At 46.2% G+C, this 17,986-nt stretch overlaps 1 protein-coding gene across 1 annotated transcript in view; it reads right to left on the bottom strand.

The window, feature by feature from the left end:
• The window catches only part of HEG1 (heart development protein with EGF like domains 1), a 90,942-nt gene extending 73,372 nt beyond the window's left edge, over positions 1 to 17,570 (bottom strand). The window contains exon 1 of the mRNA XM_077118090.1: positions 17,249 to 17,570. Within this exon, the coding sequence (XP_076974205.1) occupies positions 17,249 to 17,570 (322 nt within the window). The remainder of the gene's footprint in view (positions 1 to 17,248) is intronic.
• Positions 17,571 to 17,986: the final 416 nt, after the last annotated feature.

Genomic DNA, 17,986 nt, shown 5'->3' with positions numbered 1-17,986 from the left:
CAGAATATATAAAGAGATTGTTCAACTCAACAACAAAAAGACAGACAACGCAATTACAAAATGCGCAAAAGACTTGAAGAGATACTTCTCAGAAGAGGAAATACAAACGGCCAAAACGCACATAAAAAGATGCTCAGGGCCACGACGGTGTCTCAGCAGGTAAGAGTGCTTGCCTGCCATGCCCAAGGACCTGGGTTCGATTCCCGGTGCCTGCCCACATTAAAAAAAAAAAAAAAAAAAAAAAAAAAAAGATGCTCAGCTTCCCTGGCTATTAGGGAAATGCAAATCAAAACCACAATGAGATATCATCTCACACCCACCAGAATGGCCATTATCAATTAAACAGAAAATGACAAGTGCTAGAGAGGATGGGGATAAAGAGGCACACTTATCTACTATTGGTGGGAATGTCAAATGGTACAACCTCTGTGGAAGGCAGTTTGGTGGTTCCTCAGGAAGCTAAATATAGAATTGCCATATGACCCGGCAATACCATTGTTAGGTATCTACTCAGAGGAGATGAGGGCAAGGACACAAATGGACATTTGCACACCAATGTTTATAGCAGCATTATTTACAATTACCAACAGATGGAAACAGCCAAAACGTCCATCAACAGATTAGTAGCTAAACTAACTGTGGTATATATATATGATGGAATATTATGCAACTGTAAGACAGAATAAAATTATGAAGTATGTAGCAACATGGATGGACCTTAAGGACATTATGCTGAGTGAGATTAGCCAGAAACAAAAGGACAAATACTGTATGGTCTCACTGATATGAACTGACATTAGTGAATAAACTTGGAGAACTTCATGGGTAACAGAGACCATTAGGAGACAGAAATAGGATAAGACATTGGGTAATTGGAGCTGAAGGGATACAGATTGTGCAACAGGACTGAATGTAAAAATTCAAAAATGGACAGACCAATACTACCTAACTGTAATACAATTATGTTAAAACACTGAATGAAGAAGCTGAATGTGAGAATGATAGGGGAGGAGGGCTGGGGGCACAAAAGAAATCAGAAAGAAAGATAGATGATAAAGACTGAGATGGTATAATCTAGGAATGCCTAGAGTGTATAATGATAGTGGCTAAATGTACAAATTTAAAAAATGTTTTTGTAGGAGGAAGAACAAAGGAATGTCATTACTGCAGGGTGTTGAAAATAGATGGTAATTAATATTTAAAAATTTTACCTTATGTGTGAGACTAAAGCAAAAAATGTTTATTTGGTACAAAATTTATATTTTGACTAGTGCAGTTCCTAATATAACTTATGTAGACAGCTTAATTGAACACCATAAGGACACTGAGCCTTGAGTAGGGCACGAGATTTTGTTGGTTTATCCAGAGTGATGCCCCGTTAAATCCCAGAGTGGTTCGAGCAGTGAATAAAAAAGTATTTGTGAAGTCCCCTTAGGAGAATGGTGAGAAAGGGGGAAAATTCAACTTCCCCAAGTTGAATTCTGGATATTCTCACAAGCAGTGGGGACAACCAAAGCAATAGACTGAGCCCTCAATCTTGGGGGTTGTTTATATGAAACTTAACCCCACAAAGGATACTTAAAGCCTACTTCAAATTAGGCCTAAGAGTCACCCCCAAAAAGAGAACCTCTTTTGTTGCTCAGATGCGGCCTCTGTCTCTAGCCAACACAACAAGTAAACTCACTGCCCTGCCCCCTGTCTACATGGGATATGACTCCCAGGGGGTTGGACCTTCCTGGTAAAGTGGTACAGAAATTCTAGAATGAGCTGAGACTCAGCATCAAGGGATTGAGAAAACCTTCTTGACCAAAGGGGGGGGGGGGGTGAGTGCAAAAAGACAAAAAAAAGTGTAAATGGCTGAGAGATTCCAGAGTCAAGAGGTTATCCTGGAGGTTATTCTTACAGACTAAATAGATATCACCTTGTTAGTCAGGATGTAATGGAAAGGCTGGAGGGAACTGCCTGAAAATGTAGAGCCGTGTTCCAGGAGCCAAGTTTCTTGAAGATGATTGTATAATGATACAGCTTTCACAATGTGACTGTGTGTTTGTGAAAACCTTGTGTCTGATGCTCCTTTTATCTACCTTATCAATAGATGAGTAAAACATATGGAATAAAAATAAATAAACAGGAAGAACAAATGTTAAAATAAATTTAGATTGAAATGCTAGTGATCAATGAAAGGGACAGGTAAGGGTTACGTATGTATGAATTTTTTTCTGTTGTCTTTCTATTTCTTTTTCTGAATTGACGCAAATGTTCTAAGAAATGATCATGATTATTATATATATAGAATGGAATGATCATAAGATGTTTGCGTTTGTTGTTACATTTTTAAAAAAATATTTAAAAAAAAAAAAAAGATTGAGGTTGGCTGAGCAGCTAGAGAAGCAACTTGCAGCTCACTCTGAGCTCTGCCCTAGGAAGTCTCCCTTAGGAGGTGCAGAGAGAACTTCAGGGGTCCCGGGTGAGACTCAGGAGCACCTCCAGTATGACAAACTCCTCATGTCCCCGGCCCAGAAGTCCAAAAGAATGGTATTCCAATGCCCTCTGTTTAACTCTGGATTCCTCTATTCCTTTTAGAGCCTACAAATTCTTCCTTCCAAACAAACCCCTCAGGCTGGGGCAGGTATTACCCCCAGCCCACCCCCACTGCCACTCAAGGTCTGATTGTGGGCATCCAGGTATTTTACACTCTTCCATATTGTATCTCAGGGAGAAGGATGGGTCAAATGTTAAAATAAGTATTAAAATCCAAAGGCTAATCATTTTCAAAGCACTGGGTTATTTAAGGCTGTGGCGGTTAAATTTTGTTTTTGGCGTGGCTCCCGTTCAGCACCTGTGTAAACGCTGCATAAGAGAGTAATTTGAAGTGAAGTGGGCAGGATTCAACAGAGACCTATTACATACAGGGAAAGGTATCAGGGAACCTGTTGTTACTCTTGGTGGAAAGGAGAATTTGGCCTTGGAGAAAAAAGTAAAGGAGAAGAATGCTGCAAACTGCTGAGCCTGGGCCTGATGGGGAAGAGAAGAGGCTGCATCCCATCACGCATCCCAGGGCATCCTCTGGGGGCAGAGAGGGGGGACCATGGAGGCTCAGCGGATGCTTACAGTGCTCCCCTCAAATGGGCTGAGACTATTACTTAAACCACATCCACATACCCTGGCAACTGAGCCATATCAACCAGGCTCACAATGGAATTTAAATGTCCCAGTTTCTCAGATTCTCTTTTGAGCTAGAAATATCATCCTTCCCTCTGTGCCTGGCCATCACTTTCCCTGGCACAATGACTGGAGATTAAATTAACAAGAGAGTTTATTGCTTTGCCTGGTTTATTGGGGTTTTTTTTTCTTTCTAAGTTGACAAATTCCACTTCTGCAGTGCTTTAATGTTACAAAACATCTGTTTGCTAACCAGCATCATCAGGGATGCTAGCACAGCCCGGGAATAGGATTTCCTAATTTGCAGCTGCTACAGAGTCAACTTGTCACCACCGCCCCCAATGATTGGGGGTTTTTCAACTTGTATTGTTTCTGAGCAGCGGAGTGGGAGCGTACAGGAGCGTGTGGTGTCATCCCTAAGAGGTAATTTCCTCCCGGAGGGCCCATCCCATCCTCATATGGTGTAGTCAGCGGCTGCACTGAGGCTGTATGTCAAGAGCTGCCAGCTATGCTTGTGTTTCAGGGGCACGGAGTCCTTTATATCTATTTCTCTCCATTTAGATTTAAATTTCACTAATGTTTATTCAGTGCTTACCAAGTGCTAAGTGTTTTCACATCCTTGCCATTTAATGCTCATGACAACCCTATCAAGTAGGTATTATCATCCCCATAAGGTACATGAGAAAACTAAGTAGTACTAAACAGCAGCAGGGACACAATTTGAACCCGTGTCTCCTAATCCCAAAGCTGCTGGTTGTCCCATCATACCCCGGTTCATCCAAGTCCCCAGGCTTCCCCAGTAGATGGGAGAAGGAATTCAGAATTCCCCACTTAGTAGATGTGAGATGCAATTCAGATTGCTAGGGTTAAGGCTGATGAGGAAACGTTTTGAAACCTTAAAACACTGGTCACCAGCTGCAAAATTCCTCATTCCTGTCTCCCTCTCAGAATCCACCCGGGATCCTCAACTTGAGAAATGCTCTTGTGAAGCTGTGAGCTCCGGTACCTTATACATATACATTGTCGTATAATCTTACCATGGATTCTCTGCTTACAATACGGGGATTTAGGGACTGTTTTTATTTAAAGAGTTTCCTAAAATCCAATTGCTGAAACAGGGAAACGAGAAAAGAAATTTTTAACCCCCCCTTCTCTGAATTCCCCTTTTAGTATAATGGATGGCTGCAAACTGCAAGAGGAGCAGAACATCGTTCACAAATACTTTTCCGGAGAATTAAATTATGCTTCTATTCTCAGATATCAAATTAGGAAAAAATACAAAATCCCACACTTTTACAACCTGCCAAGCAGATCCTTATATGCTGAGTGGCACGCAGGAGAGGAATAATTACCCTACTATACAGAAGACAAAGCTGAGGCTCTGCAGTGAGTTTCCCTGCCCAGGGTAACCCAGGAAATAAGTGGCAGAGAAGAGACTAGAGTTCAGCTCTTGAGTTCCTTGGCTGGTGTCTTTGCCTAATTGACTACACCTAAATAAAAACCAGCGAGGACTGAGAACAGAGACATTTTGCCAGCTTTTCCTAAACTGATTTATGGAGCGTGACATGCTTTACTAGCTAGCATCCATAACTGCTTTGCATCATTCCTTCTAGCCAAATTTGGGAAATCTGCTGGGTTATCTTTGGAGTCCCCATTCCTCTCCAAAGGTGATCACCACCCTTAGGGAGCACAGCAACAGACTGTTCTGACTCTCAGGAGGCCCCGAAAGGGAAAAGTACCAGTTTCAAATTCCCAGTACTGCCAGTGAGTGGCATTTATCAAATCAATGATATTTACTGAGCACAAGACACAGTAAGGGTGACAAGGATGAATCAGATATGGAATCGGCCTCAAGGAACTTATGTTGACAGCTGAACCGTGTAAATAAATAACTACAATGCAATGCCGGTGGGGTGTGGGAAGGGACCCCAAGAGGCAGAGAATGCAGCTCTGGGGGGTTGGAAGACGTAGGAGATTAGGAACCCACCCTTGGCTTCCGTTGCCTGCCCGCCCTCCTCCAGCAGTCTCTGTCTCACTGCCTTCGCTCTTAGGAATTCCCCAAATGAGGGGATTTCAGGCCCAACCCGCCAGCGGTGGGATATTTTTGGACAGGCAGGAACCTCGGGGTCGTGGGGCTGCGATCTCACCAGAAAGGCAGCCGCCTACTCTCAGCTCTGCCACTCCGGATCAGTGTTTTGAAACGCTGCTGCGGATGTAATGATTTTGGGTGGAGAACGTTTGGGAGCCAAATGAGTGTGTGTGAACAAAAGAGTCAGCCCTCAATCTGGATTGTCCAGGGCTCTTGGGGAGTTTTCGTTTCCTTCCTTCCTTGTTCTTACCCTGAAAGGAGCAGCCCTAAGAAAAATCATACACGTTGAGGAGTGTTCAGACCTGAGAGCCGACAATCTGATTTTTAAAAACACTCCCCTGTAACAGCCTCTAGGGATAAAAGGTAGAAAGTGTGCGAGGCACCTAAGATCTTCTCCTCCCTGTGAGCGCTGGGCTTTGATTCAGCTGAGCATCCTCGGGGGAGAAGGGCAGAGCTGCGGGGCTGAGCCGCTGACCCCGCCGGGAGGGGCCTGACCCGAAGCCCCCGAATCTGGGTCAAGTTACAGAAACAGGCTTGCCCCAGCCGCCTCTGGGGAGCTAAGCCGGGGTGCAGGCCCTCCCGGAGTGGAAGATGCAGGACCTTAATATGACCTCAAGCTCTTGGGTTTAAAAATAACTCTATAGGTTACAAAGGGGGGGCGGGGCTGGAGGATAAGCCTTCGGGTCTAAGATCAGAAGATTCCAATTCAGTTAATTAAGTAAACAAGGCTCTCTGCGTGCAGGACTACAAGGTTTGGGGGACGGGGGGCGCTATCTCATTGCCTCCATTTTCTTTGTTCCTCTTGCCCTTTGAAAACTAAACAGGCAGCAGAACTGCTTGAAGAAGAGGCCCTTTGGCAAAGGGGCAGTTTTTAGAAAGCAGCCGAAGCCGGCAGCCCCCGGCGTTGCTGGATGCAAGGGGCGCCGCCCGGGGCGAGGGGCGCTGCTCTCCCCGCCTCCTGTGTTGTCATTGTACGTTTGCTCACACCCCGAGAGGAAGCTCGGTGGCAGGGCTCCACCAAAGGAGACCCGCCAGGTTAGCGAAACAATAAAAAGGCAAGGAAAAACATCCTGGTTCCGAGGAGGAAGAGGGGGGAGAGTGTGGGGGGAGGGGAGAGGGACAGGACGCGAGAGGAGCGGGAAGAAACCTCCGGCCGCTGCGGGGGCGTGTGCGGGGTGAGCTTAATGAGCTGTGGTCTTGGGCTTTAAACATTTACTCAGCTCTGGCAGCTGACTTTTATAAGTCTGGAGTTAATTTATTCTGCAGACCTCTGTGAAGTGGCCCAGGACTCTAAGGAAATCATAGAAACATAATTTGTCTGGAAAGTTTACAGTTGTTAGAAAATGTACACAATGGAACAATGTTTCAGCATTAAGGGCTCTGAGGTTTGCAGGCTGGCTAAAGGCAGGGAGCTTTATCGCTGGTGGGACACTGGCCAGGGGGGCCCCGCGGGGAGCTGGCGAGGTGTATAAGAAAATCTATGTGAAGAGATCAATTTAAAGGCATGAAGAGATGCTTTCTCGAATTAAGATTGGGAAACATGACACTATTTAAATAGAACCAATATTTTAATATCAGTTGCATACCATAGCCAGTGAAGGGGAAAAAAAGAGATAAAATAGAGGGAGAAGAAAGAAAGGGGGGCAATAAGAGAAATAAAACAAAAAGGAGGAACTAGCAGAAGGAAGGAGAAATGAAGCTAAGGAGACCTCAAAAAAAAAAAAAAACCTGCAGTAGAGCGCCAAAATACCCTGTTCTCTGCTAAGCAGTTCACACTGATTTTCTTAGTTAATCCTCATATGAGGTAGGTACCATTATTTCCCTGTTTTTTTTTTTTTTTGATAGGGAAATTGAGGTGTAGTGAAATTAAGTAATTTGCCCAAAGCTGCACAGTGGGTAGTAGAACTGTACCCATACCAGGTCTGTCTGACTCAAGCTAGTCCAATTAAAAAAATTACAGAAATAGAGAAATAATAAAGGATAAGAAAGTAAAGAGTGAAAGGTAGCATGTACTGAAAGCAAAATCCAGAAAGGATTTCTGCCATGTGGACTGTGAAAATATCTCACTAAGAACATTTGGATCCAAACTGCAGTTTCATGATATAAACGGGGGTATTACACTATGTAGTAGCCCACTGTCTGAAGAGAATTAAGTATGGGATGTGGTTTACAAATGAAAGAAAGGAAGGGAACGGGGGGGGGGGGGGGGGGGGGGGGAGTCAATGGTGAGTAAGAAAAAGCAAGAAAAGGTGGCAAGAGACAAAGATGACTGACAGTCGGAATAGGAGATTAATGGGCCCCTTAAGCAAAGGGGCAGGGCAAAGAGGAGGAGGAAAAACTGAGCAGAGGGGCTGGGCCAGGAGGGTGTGGTCCATGCAGCATCCTAAGAGCCAGGAGAGGGGAGGATTTGGGGAGGACATGTTAGTCATGGCCAACCAGAGGCAGTTGAGAGAACTGAAAAAGGCCATTGAGATTTCGTAGAAATTTTCTCCGTATCTTTGCCTCATCTCCAACTTTCTAATCATCCTTCCACATCCAGCTCAAATCCCAGCTTTTTCATGAAGCCCACTTCATTTCAAGTAATAATAATGCCTGACATGTCCCTGGGAAGGACTGATGACTAACTGATATGTACCAAGCACATGCATGTTTACAAAGCACAACCACGTGGGTTAATTCATTTCATCCTTACAACAACACTGTGAAGCTGACAGAACTGTATTATCATGTCCATTTCACAGGTCCAGAGATTAAGACTTGTCCAAGGTCACAGTTAATTGTACTGCGACTGAAATGATTTGCTATGTCTATATTTAAGAGTAGTGAAAGTGCTTTCATAGCCATAATTACATTTGCTCATCCTCAAAAGCCTTGTTAAGGAAGCAGGACAGACATTATTATCCCCACTTTTAATGTGAGGAAATTAAGGCCCAGAGACATTAGGCAGCTGTCCAATCACACATAGCTAGAAAGTGAAAGGGGTTATGACCCAAAGTCCTCTCACTCCCCATCAGAGCTCTTGGGCAGCCACTGGCATTTCTCTTCCAAGTCTGCCAGCAGCTATAGACAGCAGCACTCCATTACCACAAGGCATGACTATACTATAAATAATTCCTTACAAACCACAAAAATTCACCTACACAAGTCAGTATGATCCTCTCTAAAGACATCCCATAAGACAATACTTATTCTGACGATGTTATAATTGCTCAAACCATTTTTTAAACCTTTTTTTCAAATTCTAAAATCTCCAACAGAGCCCATAAAATATTATCCTCAATAATGACAAATCTCATCCCTTGATAATGATTTTTTTTTTAATTTTGGAAACAAACAAGAATTTGAGGCCCAACCTGGTAAATGATGCAAGAGATTGAGATGGGTGGTGCCATTTTGGATCCACAAGGAGATGTAACTGCAAAGAAACCCCAATGAGTTGCCAGGGAGGTGGGAAGCTATACTGGCCCTCAAGATTGTAACTCACTCCTTCACATGCTTTAGAGGCATGAGTCAATAACTCAAAGGTTCTGACCCAAAGGAGAATACTCTTTGACCACAGAGGTCCAATTTCATTTTGTGCAGTCCCAGCCCCCCTTCACACACTATTTTTATTAAATCTTAATTGCTTCTTGTGTGTTCATCTGATATTCCTCAAATGATTATAATCTCCGAGGCTAGGCTGTTGTACTTGGGTTTTCTAACTTCAAATCTTACTTTCTTTTCTTCTGTTTGAAGCTAAGGATGAACAGAGAGAGCTAGGCGGGGTTGCGGGGGGGTGAGGTGGTAGGGAGGTGAAACAGGTAACAGAGGTCCTTAAAGCTGGTCTGGAGACTTTTACATTTGGGACGTGTCCCTCATCCAATAAAAGGCAGGGGATGGGGGAGCTCACCCCAACCCAAGGATCAGCATGGACAGGCGCTGGCGTCAGAAGCATTATCCTCGCTAGTATTAATAGAGCTCTCCTGCCCAGGTACCAAGCAGTCTGCTTGACTGGGCTTATATGGCATTCATATCCCAAGCAGGGGTCTATTAATAGCCCAACTGACAACTGAGGAACTAAAAACACAGAGAGGTTAGCAAGTGGCACTGCTGGGGTTTGAGCTGAGGCTATCTAATCCCTGCTCCTGGACCCCTCCAGGTTCTGTGACTGCAGAGCCAGCACGGCTCTCACCCACACCCTGGCGAGGATAATGTGGAAAACTCTCACCACATGGTCCCTAATTAGCAGCTGCTAATCAGGAAATCCTATTCTCATGTGGAAACCATTTCTATCTCCTCCTACCACCCAAGAAAAGAAAACGGAGTGGCCTCGCACAGATGTCTCCACCTGGTTAGGATCAGGCATCTCTCTCCTGTATTCTCACTACTCCTTCCTCCAGTTTGACTGCCTCAGTTCAGATGGCCAACGATGGCTCGGGGCCAGCTGGCAAACTTGACCCTGGCCTCTGTCCTCTTCTTGTCACCACTCTTCCTCCCCCAATATATCAGAGGCGCTGAGCAGGAACCTGTCAAACTATTCAAATTCATCTCTTTGCCTCCAGCGGCCCAGGTCCTTCCCAGCATGGAGAGATGGGGGCTTTTGTTATTTTGGGTGTCCAATGAGATCAGAGCACCCTCCACACACATTGTGTGTGTGCTACTAAGGCTATCTGATTGAAGTAGGCCTCAACAACTTTCACATGCCAGGGAAAGCCAGACTAGTACCATGATGTTCAGGTACCCCAGTACTAAAATATAAAGCAAAAGAAATGTGTCCATTTCTAATAGCTACTGTAGCTAAAGCAGATAGTCATCCCAGCTCCTCAAAACAAGAGCCCTAGATCACATGGTGGTGTGCACCCTGATGCAGTACCACCTCCAGCAGTGAACAGTCACGTGCTTACTAGGCTGAGTCCTGTGCTAGGCACTAGGGAACACAGATAGATAAGATACGGTACTTTCTCTCAAGGATCCAGAGGTCTGGTGGGGTCTGGAATCACAGGTTTACATTCAGATCCATCGCGGAGCTTTCTTCCTCACCCCCTCCAATAGGCTCCCACAGCTCCTGGACTCAGCGCTAAGAAGCCAGGTGTTGAGTCTTGTCTTACTCATGCCAACATCAGGTAAGTCAGGTGTTCACAGGGATAAAGATGGGCCTTCTCAGAAACAGAGCTTTTGGCATAGAGCGGACCATCGGCATCTCTAAGCCCAATCCCTCACTTCATAGATAAAGAAATGAAGGTCCAAGGGAGGAAGGGATTTGCCCAAAGCCACACTATGATTAGTGGTAGAGCCAAAACTTGAACCTGGCACTTCCAGACCACCTTTCACCTTTGACCCCTCCCATCTCTAAATTGCTGGAGCACCTATCCCACCCCCTAACTACAGTTCTTCACTATGATGGCTGAGAAACTGTTTCACTGGTTTCAACAACTTCCTGTGAATATATGTCCATGAGCTGCAGGCACATCACGCAGTGGAAAAGTATCTGGATGGCCCTGATGTGGGAAGATTCAGGAGTTGACAATAGGTTTAGGGCATGGGAATCAAGGGTTCTGTTTCTTTCTGATTTTCCTCTGATTTCACTGTCAAAGTCTGCCACAGGGAGGTCAGCATTTGCTGTCTCTCAACCTCATCAAACTCTAAGCAGGCTTCTTCCTATACTTCTGAAAGTCGCCTCTAAACGTCTCAGAATCAAATCCTTCTCCTTGGGCCTTGTTTCCCCCACCTCCCGTTTCATTTAACCTGGATATCACCCAGATGAGACCACATATCCATGCAGATACATGACAAATTCCATGTACATCACAGATCATGGATGTCAAGCACAAACTGTGTGCACCATTCCAGTCATCTGCCAGTCGACAGCCAGCCTCCAGACCACCCCATCCCTCACCACACCATCAAGCCAGGCTGGCTCTTAGCTGGTGCCTCTTCCTCCTCCACTGTCTACACTCGGTTAGAGCCAGTTTTCTCTTCTCTTGTGGCTTCAACTCCTACCCGCCCCCGTCCCCAGGCTGAATCTTGTCCTGACTTCTTTTTAGTTCAGTTCCACATTCTCAACTTCCACTGAGACATGCTGCAATCTTTATAATGAATGTGCCTAAAACTGAAGTAACCTTTTGAATGGCAAACCAGCTGTTTTTCACTCTTCCTCATCACCCCTGGTCTCCTCTTCCCATTGTCTACCCAGGCAGCCAGTCACCAGGTCCTCCTGCTTTACTTTTAAGTGGTCCTTGCATCTGTCCCTTTCTTTCAATTTCCACTACCTGCATCCTAGTCCATGCCCTCTTTTCAGTTTTCCTTCCAACACATCTGATGTAATGCCTGCCAGCAATCTGATACTTCTAAATTAACTACTGGGCAATAGTAAGGGTAAATCTGTACGTGGCTCATCCATGGGGCCCTAGAACCAAGCACAAATGAACAATGAATAAGCGAACTATACCACTCCCCTCCTCAAAAGCTGTCAAGGGGGCGGGCCGCGGTGGCTCAGCGGGCAAAGTGCTTGCCTGCTATGCCGGAGGACCTCGGTTCGATTCCCGGCCCCAGCCCATGTAACAAAAAACGGAAAAACAAAAATACAATAAAACAAGAAAATGTTTAAAAGATGTTTCCCTTCCTTCCTTCTATCCTTCCTTCCTTCTCTCTGTCTTTCCTTTAAAAAAAAAAAAAAAAAAGCTGTCAAGGGCTCTTCAATGTGGATGTGATAAAAACGACTTCGACAGATCTCTAAAGATCTCCAAAATCTACCCTAATTTCCTTTCCAGTCTTGTCTTCAATGACTCTAGTTATTCTTGGAGGCCTAACTAGTTTCCCCAAGTCTTCTCCTCTGGCCTTTCCTGCACCACTAACCACTTCCATTTAAAAAAATCTTGAGCTCTTCAATATTTGGGATCTTGCTGATGCCAATACCCTCCCCACCTCTCTGTCTATTCATATTGTACTCAACTTACAAAAGCTAAACTGACTCCCTCCTTCTCTCTAAAGATTTCCTGGACACCCCAGGCCCCAGCAGTCTCTGCATCACTGCACGTTGCAGCCCATCTCTATCCAGACCATTCCTCTGGTCAGTATGATCTTCTTGTGACATTTCTTCAGGGATAAAACTCTTACCTTTGGCATCATTATTTCCCTTTTTACAAGTTTGATTTCTGAACTCCAACAAGACTGCACTGTTCCCTGGGGGCATCTTGAACTTCCACTGCAATCCTCCGTATCACCTGGCACAGCTCCTCACACATGGTAAGGGCTCATCCTGTCTTACCCATCAGTCAGATGTGACAGAGACTGCGACATCTGCCACAGTCTAAAAGGAAAGGAAAAGGACAGGCTAGAAATGCCTTTGCTTCTGTCTATGTAAGATGCATGGTGAGTGGGTAGAAGAGGGCACAGACATTAAAAAGAAAGCAATTTTACAGCATCTGAATAGGGTGCCATTTAACCTCTCCTCCTACGGAAGACGTACTCATAATAACTGCCTCATAGTATCACTAGTGCTCCATGTTCCCAGGAGAGAGCCCATTATGAACATCAGCAATTCATTTCAGTTTGATTGATAATTAATGTAGCTACCTCTGGCATCAATAACCTATGGGTTGGCATATAAATAGGGCATAATTCACATATCCCTATAAAGTACCATTTTACGCATGTAGATAGATTTTTGGTCTTATCTCACACAATTTTCAAAAAATTAAAGTTTCAGATCTCTGCTCTGCAGACTGTCCCCCTTAAAACTGTCATCTCCTCCTCATTTCCACCACCCTAATCCTGATACCTAATGTCTAAAAAAGAACAAGAACACAAGAAAGAGAGGAAGGAGAATGAAAAGCTGGAGAGGATCTTAGAGATCTGTACCCATTTTACTGATGAGAAAATGAGACTGCATGACATTGCAGAAAGAGCAAATGGATTTGGTCAAAATCTATTTAAATCCTGCTTCCTCCATTTAAATATGTGATCTAACCTCATCAGTCTCCAGTTTCCATGACTGTAGATGGGATATAATATCTGTGATGGTTAATTTCATATATCAGCTTGGCAAGTTAGGGTGTCCAGCTGTCAGATCAGACACTGCCCCGCTTGTTACTGTGAAGATATTTCATATTGGATTTTTATCTATAATTAGTTGATTGCATCTACCATCAACAAAGAATATTGCCCTCAGCAATGAGGAGAGTCTCCTCATCTGGTCAGTTGGAGGTCTAAAAGCTAGAACTGAGGATTTCAGAAGTCAGAAAAATTTCAGTGTCTACTTTAGCCACTCAGCTCCTCCTGAGGAACTCAACTTCACCTTCATCAGAAACTTGTGGCTTAGCCTAGGGAATTCAATGTCACGGAATTCAGACTTACAAATCCCAATGTTTATGTGAGCCAACTCCTATAATAAATCCATATATATATATCTCCAGTCAGCTCTCTTTCTCTGGAGAACCCTGACTGATACAAAATCCCTCACAGGATTGTTTTGGATGGTAAAGGGAATAATGGATGTGAAAGTGCCAACCACACATAGATGCTCAAAGTGAAGGGAAAAGCCAGCTTTGAATGGCTAGGGTGTCCAAAGAGGGACCCAAACTACTCTCATTTCTTGTTGCCTCCCTAGGATTCTTCAAAGGGAGGTATACTTTTTATAATCAAAACCTCTCATTGAAAAAAAAGGATGGTAGGGCAGGACTGGGGACAGAGAGAAGCCTCTGAAGAAGGCAGTAAGTGGCTAACGAAATCACAATGCCATCTGTTCTTCGCTTTCTTTCTCAGCGTCTCTGGGGCAACGACAAGTTTAACTCCAGGAACACTGTTTTCAGCCAGCTGGGGCAGAGCTGCTGGAAGGCAAGAGGGGATCACTGTGAGGGCAAAGGCCCCTCCCCCAGCTCTCCAGAACTAGGGATGCAGGAACTGCCCAGCTGGTCACCAAACACCTTTCATTCTTCCTCTACCCACACCACTCAGCTCCTGGTCAGAAAATATCAGTTCAATTTTTGCACACATGCCAAGGAGAGAAATAAAAGGTTCTTGCAAGATTAAAAGGATGTGGCACACACACACACACACACACACATACACAAACACACATACCATGGAGAGTCCTTTCCCCACACCCGTCCTCTACTGGGGTACCCTCCATTAAAGCAAGTGGGCTTGTCAGGAATCCTCCCACCCTCCCCAGTCTCAGTCCAGAGAGAGGTGGTGACATTCCTGGGGGAAAGCTACTCGCCCTTCCCTGAGAGGCTGCCCCTTTCCCAGCCCTGGTCTTCTCTGTACCATGTAATGGTTCTCCTGGCCGCCAACCTAAATGACGAAGTTGGCCCACAAAGTTACAGCAATTCAGGCTACAGCTATTTAACAGCTCAGAAGGGGCTGGGTTTGCAGGGCTTCCTTTCCTCTAGGGAGCTGCATTTTTCGAAGATTATTATTCTTTGGGCTGGCTGCTCAGAATCATTTCCCCTTTAGATGGGAAAGTTCTTTCCTTCTGCAGTGATTTTTTTATCATTTAAACCTTTTTCTCCCATCATTTACAAATCTCACAATGCAGGTTATGACCTAATGGGATTGCAAAATTTAAAACCTGGTTCAGAACTGTGTGGCCTAGAAGTCCTGAGTAGGAGAAAAACACTGAGAAGAAGTGAAAAAACTCAAGGACTTAGCATCCTCTCTATCACCATTGGCTGCAACACCAGCAACAAAACTTCAGCTGAATAGCCAGCAGGGTGGTAGGTGGGTGCAAAAACTTAACAATGGTTGCACAAACAAGGCACTGCTCTCCAGGGGCCCGCAGTCTAATGCACAATGCAAATGGTTACTCAACAGCGAGAGCTTTGAACTCTGCCAAGAGAAGGGAAACGGCTGGAAATCACCCATAGGGAAGAAAAGGAGTCACAGAGTGGCCTCTGGGGACATCTCTGATCCCTGTTGCTGAGAGCAGTGCATCAGGAAGACCAAGCCTCACAGGCCTGGCACTGACCAACATTATTCCTGTAGCAAAAGGGGCTGTCATCAGTTTCTCCAACAATAAATGAAGGACATTCTTTGTGAGATGCAGTGCTCATTACCAGCAGGAGCGAGCACCTCCCCAAACACAGAAATGTCGATGCAGAGCCTGGGTGACCATCTGTCAGGGGTGCTATGAATCAAACTGGGAAGGTTGCCAAACCAAGACTGGCAGGATTACCTGCCACACCTGTGAGGAAAATTAGGGCCACTTAAGGAGGGGAGGAGGAGTCCCTGACTAGGCAAAGATGCTCAGCCCAAATTCTTACCTGCCAAACCCCCTAACTCAGGTACCTTCACTGTCCCTCTCTGTAGCACCTACCTCTTTAGGATCTGTGAAGATTCCTAACCAGGAGTGAAGGAAGGAGACTCAGGTGCCAGCCTCATCCCAGCAGGGCCCCGAAGTCAGCATCCCTCCCTACCCATCCACTACTAACAAGATTGGGGCCCCATTGTCTGAAAACCAGCCATCAGTTCCTGGATGTCTCCTCTGAAATGTCCTCAATTTTCTGCACTCTACTTTCTATTTAGAAAAACATACAAAATAGTATACAGTGTTCTTCAGTACTTTCAGGTGCAAGAAGGTCAGGAAATGTTATCTTTCATGATTCCTTCCCATGGAACTTAAAACAATGCATGTTTTAAGTTTTTCAAAGTCGGAATCACTGCAGGACATGTCTCCTGCAGGTCTTTTGAAGCTTCTTTCTCTTCTTCCCTAATGTTACTCTGTTGCTCAGTCTTATGCCAGTGATTTAGAAGTTCACAAGGGCAATCTGCGATGATGGGAGTACTGAATAAGGTGCTGAGTTTTTACTACGAAACCTGATTTTTAAAAAAAAAAACAACTTTTTCTTTAATTAGAAGAAGCATTCCTATGTTTAATGAAGCAAGCTAATTCATACAGCAGAAAGTTTGTGTGATATGAGAAACTTAAGTGAATTGTCAAATAGGGAAATGAAATCTCAATCTTCACCTAAACTCCAACTCAATACCTAGTGTTTCAATCAACTTTGCTTCTCCAGGATATCCCTGGAAGAAAGAGGTCAGTAATGGCTAACACCACCACGCCGCTGACTTTGTTCAAAGCACTTTCCATGTATTTTTACTTTCATTTTGTCACATTATCACTAGGAGGCTAGGAGGAGCAGGGATTACCTCCATTTCACAGGTGGAGAAACTGAGATCAAAATAAGTAACATCCCAAGTTCACAATGATAACAGTTAGAATTTCACTCAGTCCTTGACATTTTCTTCCAGATCAAAAGAAGGAATAGGATTTAAAAAAAAAAAAAGTGGGGAGGAGAGGTCAGTTTCCTTTTTTCTGACCAGGACAGAAAGAGGAGGGAAAAGCTCAGGGAAGGTCTTATATCAGCAATGGCCTTGCAATCTTCAACCTTGCAGAACTATCCTCCGTCCCCCACCCCACCCGAGTTATTCTGCTTTTGGAATGATCAGTAGAAAATAACTTTTTAAAGGACTTGGGGGGGGGTGTTTTGTTTCAAACAAAATCCTTTGTCCTTTACAAAATCCTCAGTGCTAGACCCTTTAAGAAATCAGTTATTTATATTTAAACTCAGGCTCTGTACCTGGATAGACAAATTCTGTATCTATAGAAAAGAGACAGAGAGGGATGTTATTACTTCGGAGGTGGGAGAGGTGATTTGGAAGTGTTTTGTGTGTGTGTGTGTGGGGGGGGGTATTTGTTTTTTAAGGGAAGAGAAGAAAGACGAGGTACACCATGGAAGATAAGTTTTCCTGGACGGGGCGCGGGGAAAACGGAGTGGTCACACCCCCTCAGTGTAGCCACCAGCATAAAGTCTAAGAAATCCACTCCCCCTACTCACTGCATTCCCTACCAGCCTACCCGCAGGACCCCCACACGCCGGGGTAAACGGAGTCCCCATCCAGTTGGAGCAACACAGAGGGGCCTAAGGCTGAAGATGCAATCCCGGGGTACGCCCCCGGGCCCCAGTCCCCACCCCCGCCCAAGGTTCGCTCGGTGCCCGGTTCCCGGCTCTCACTCACCCGCGGTCCCGCCTCGGGGAGCCCGGTCGAAGGGTCCCCGCGGTGTCGTGGCGTCCGGCCCGGGGGACGTCTGGCTGGGGTCGGGGGACGCGGGCCCACGGCGCTCCCAGGGCGGCGGCGGCTGCAGCTCGCGCTCTGGACCGGGCTCCGGTGGCCGCACCAGCCCGGTGCTTGAGAGGAGCGTCCCGTTCGGCGCGCTGCGGGCCGGGGAGGACGGCTGGCCCCGCGTCCCGGGGGCCGCCGGCGGCAGCAGCAGCAGCAGCAACGGCAGCAGCAGCAGCATGAGCGGCGGCGGCCACCGCGAGGCGCGCGTCGAGGCCATGGTCGCGGCGCCCGCCCGCGCCTCACATGCCCGGCGCGCGGGGCGGGCGCGGGGCGGCCGCGAGTGCGAGGGAAGCGGGCGGCGGGTGCCGAGCGGGGAAGTGAGCGAAGTGAGGCTGCGAGCCTAGTCCCCGCCTCAAAAGTTATCGGGAGCCGCGGGAGGGCGGCTGGGGGGCCGGGCGGGCGCGGCGGAGGCGGCCCGCGGCGCCGCTACATGCTAATTAGCCCGGGTGGGTCGCCGGGCGGGCGGCTTCTTCCCGGGTTGACATCACCGGCCAAGGGCGGCGGGCGGGCGGCCGGGCCGGGGGCGGGGAGAGGGCAGGAAGGGGGCGGGGGCCGGGCGCCCCGGAGATCGGCCTGCCTGGGATAGTGGGATGAGGTCAACGCAGCCACAGTGCAACTTTTGTCTCTCTCTTT

Source organism: Tamandua tetradactyla, chromosome 10 (genome assembly GCF_023851605.1).
Source record: "Tamandua tetradactyla isolate mTamTet1 chromosome 10, mTamTet1.pri, whole genome shotgun sequence".
NCBI lineage: Eukaryota > Metazoa > Chordata > Mammalia > Pilosa > Myrmecophagidae > Tamandua > Tamandua tetradactyla.
This window is presented reverse-complemented; position numbering and strand designations above follow the sequence as displayed.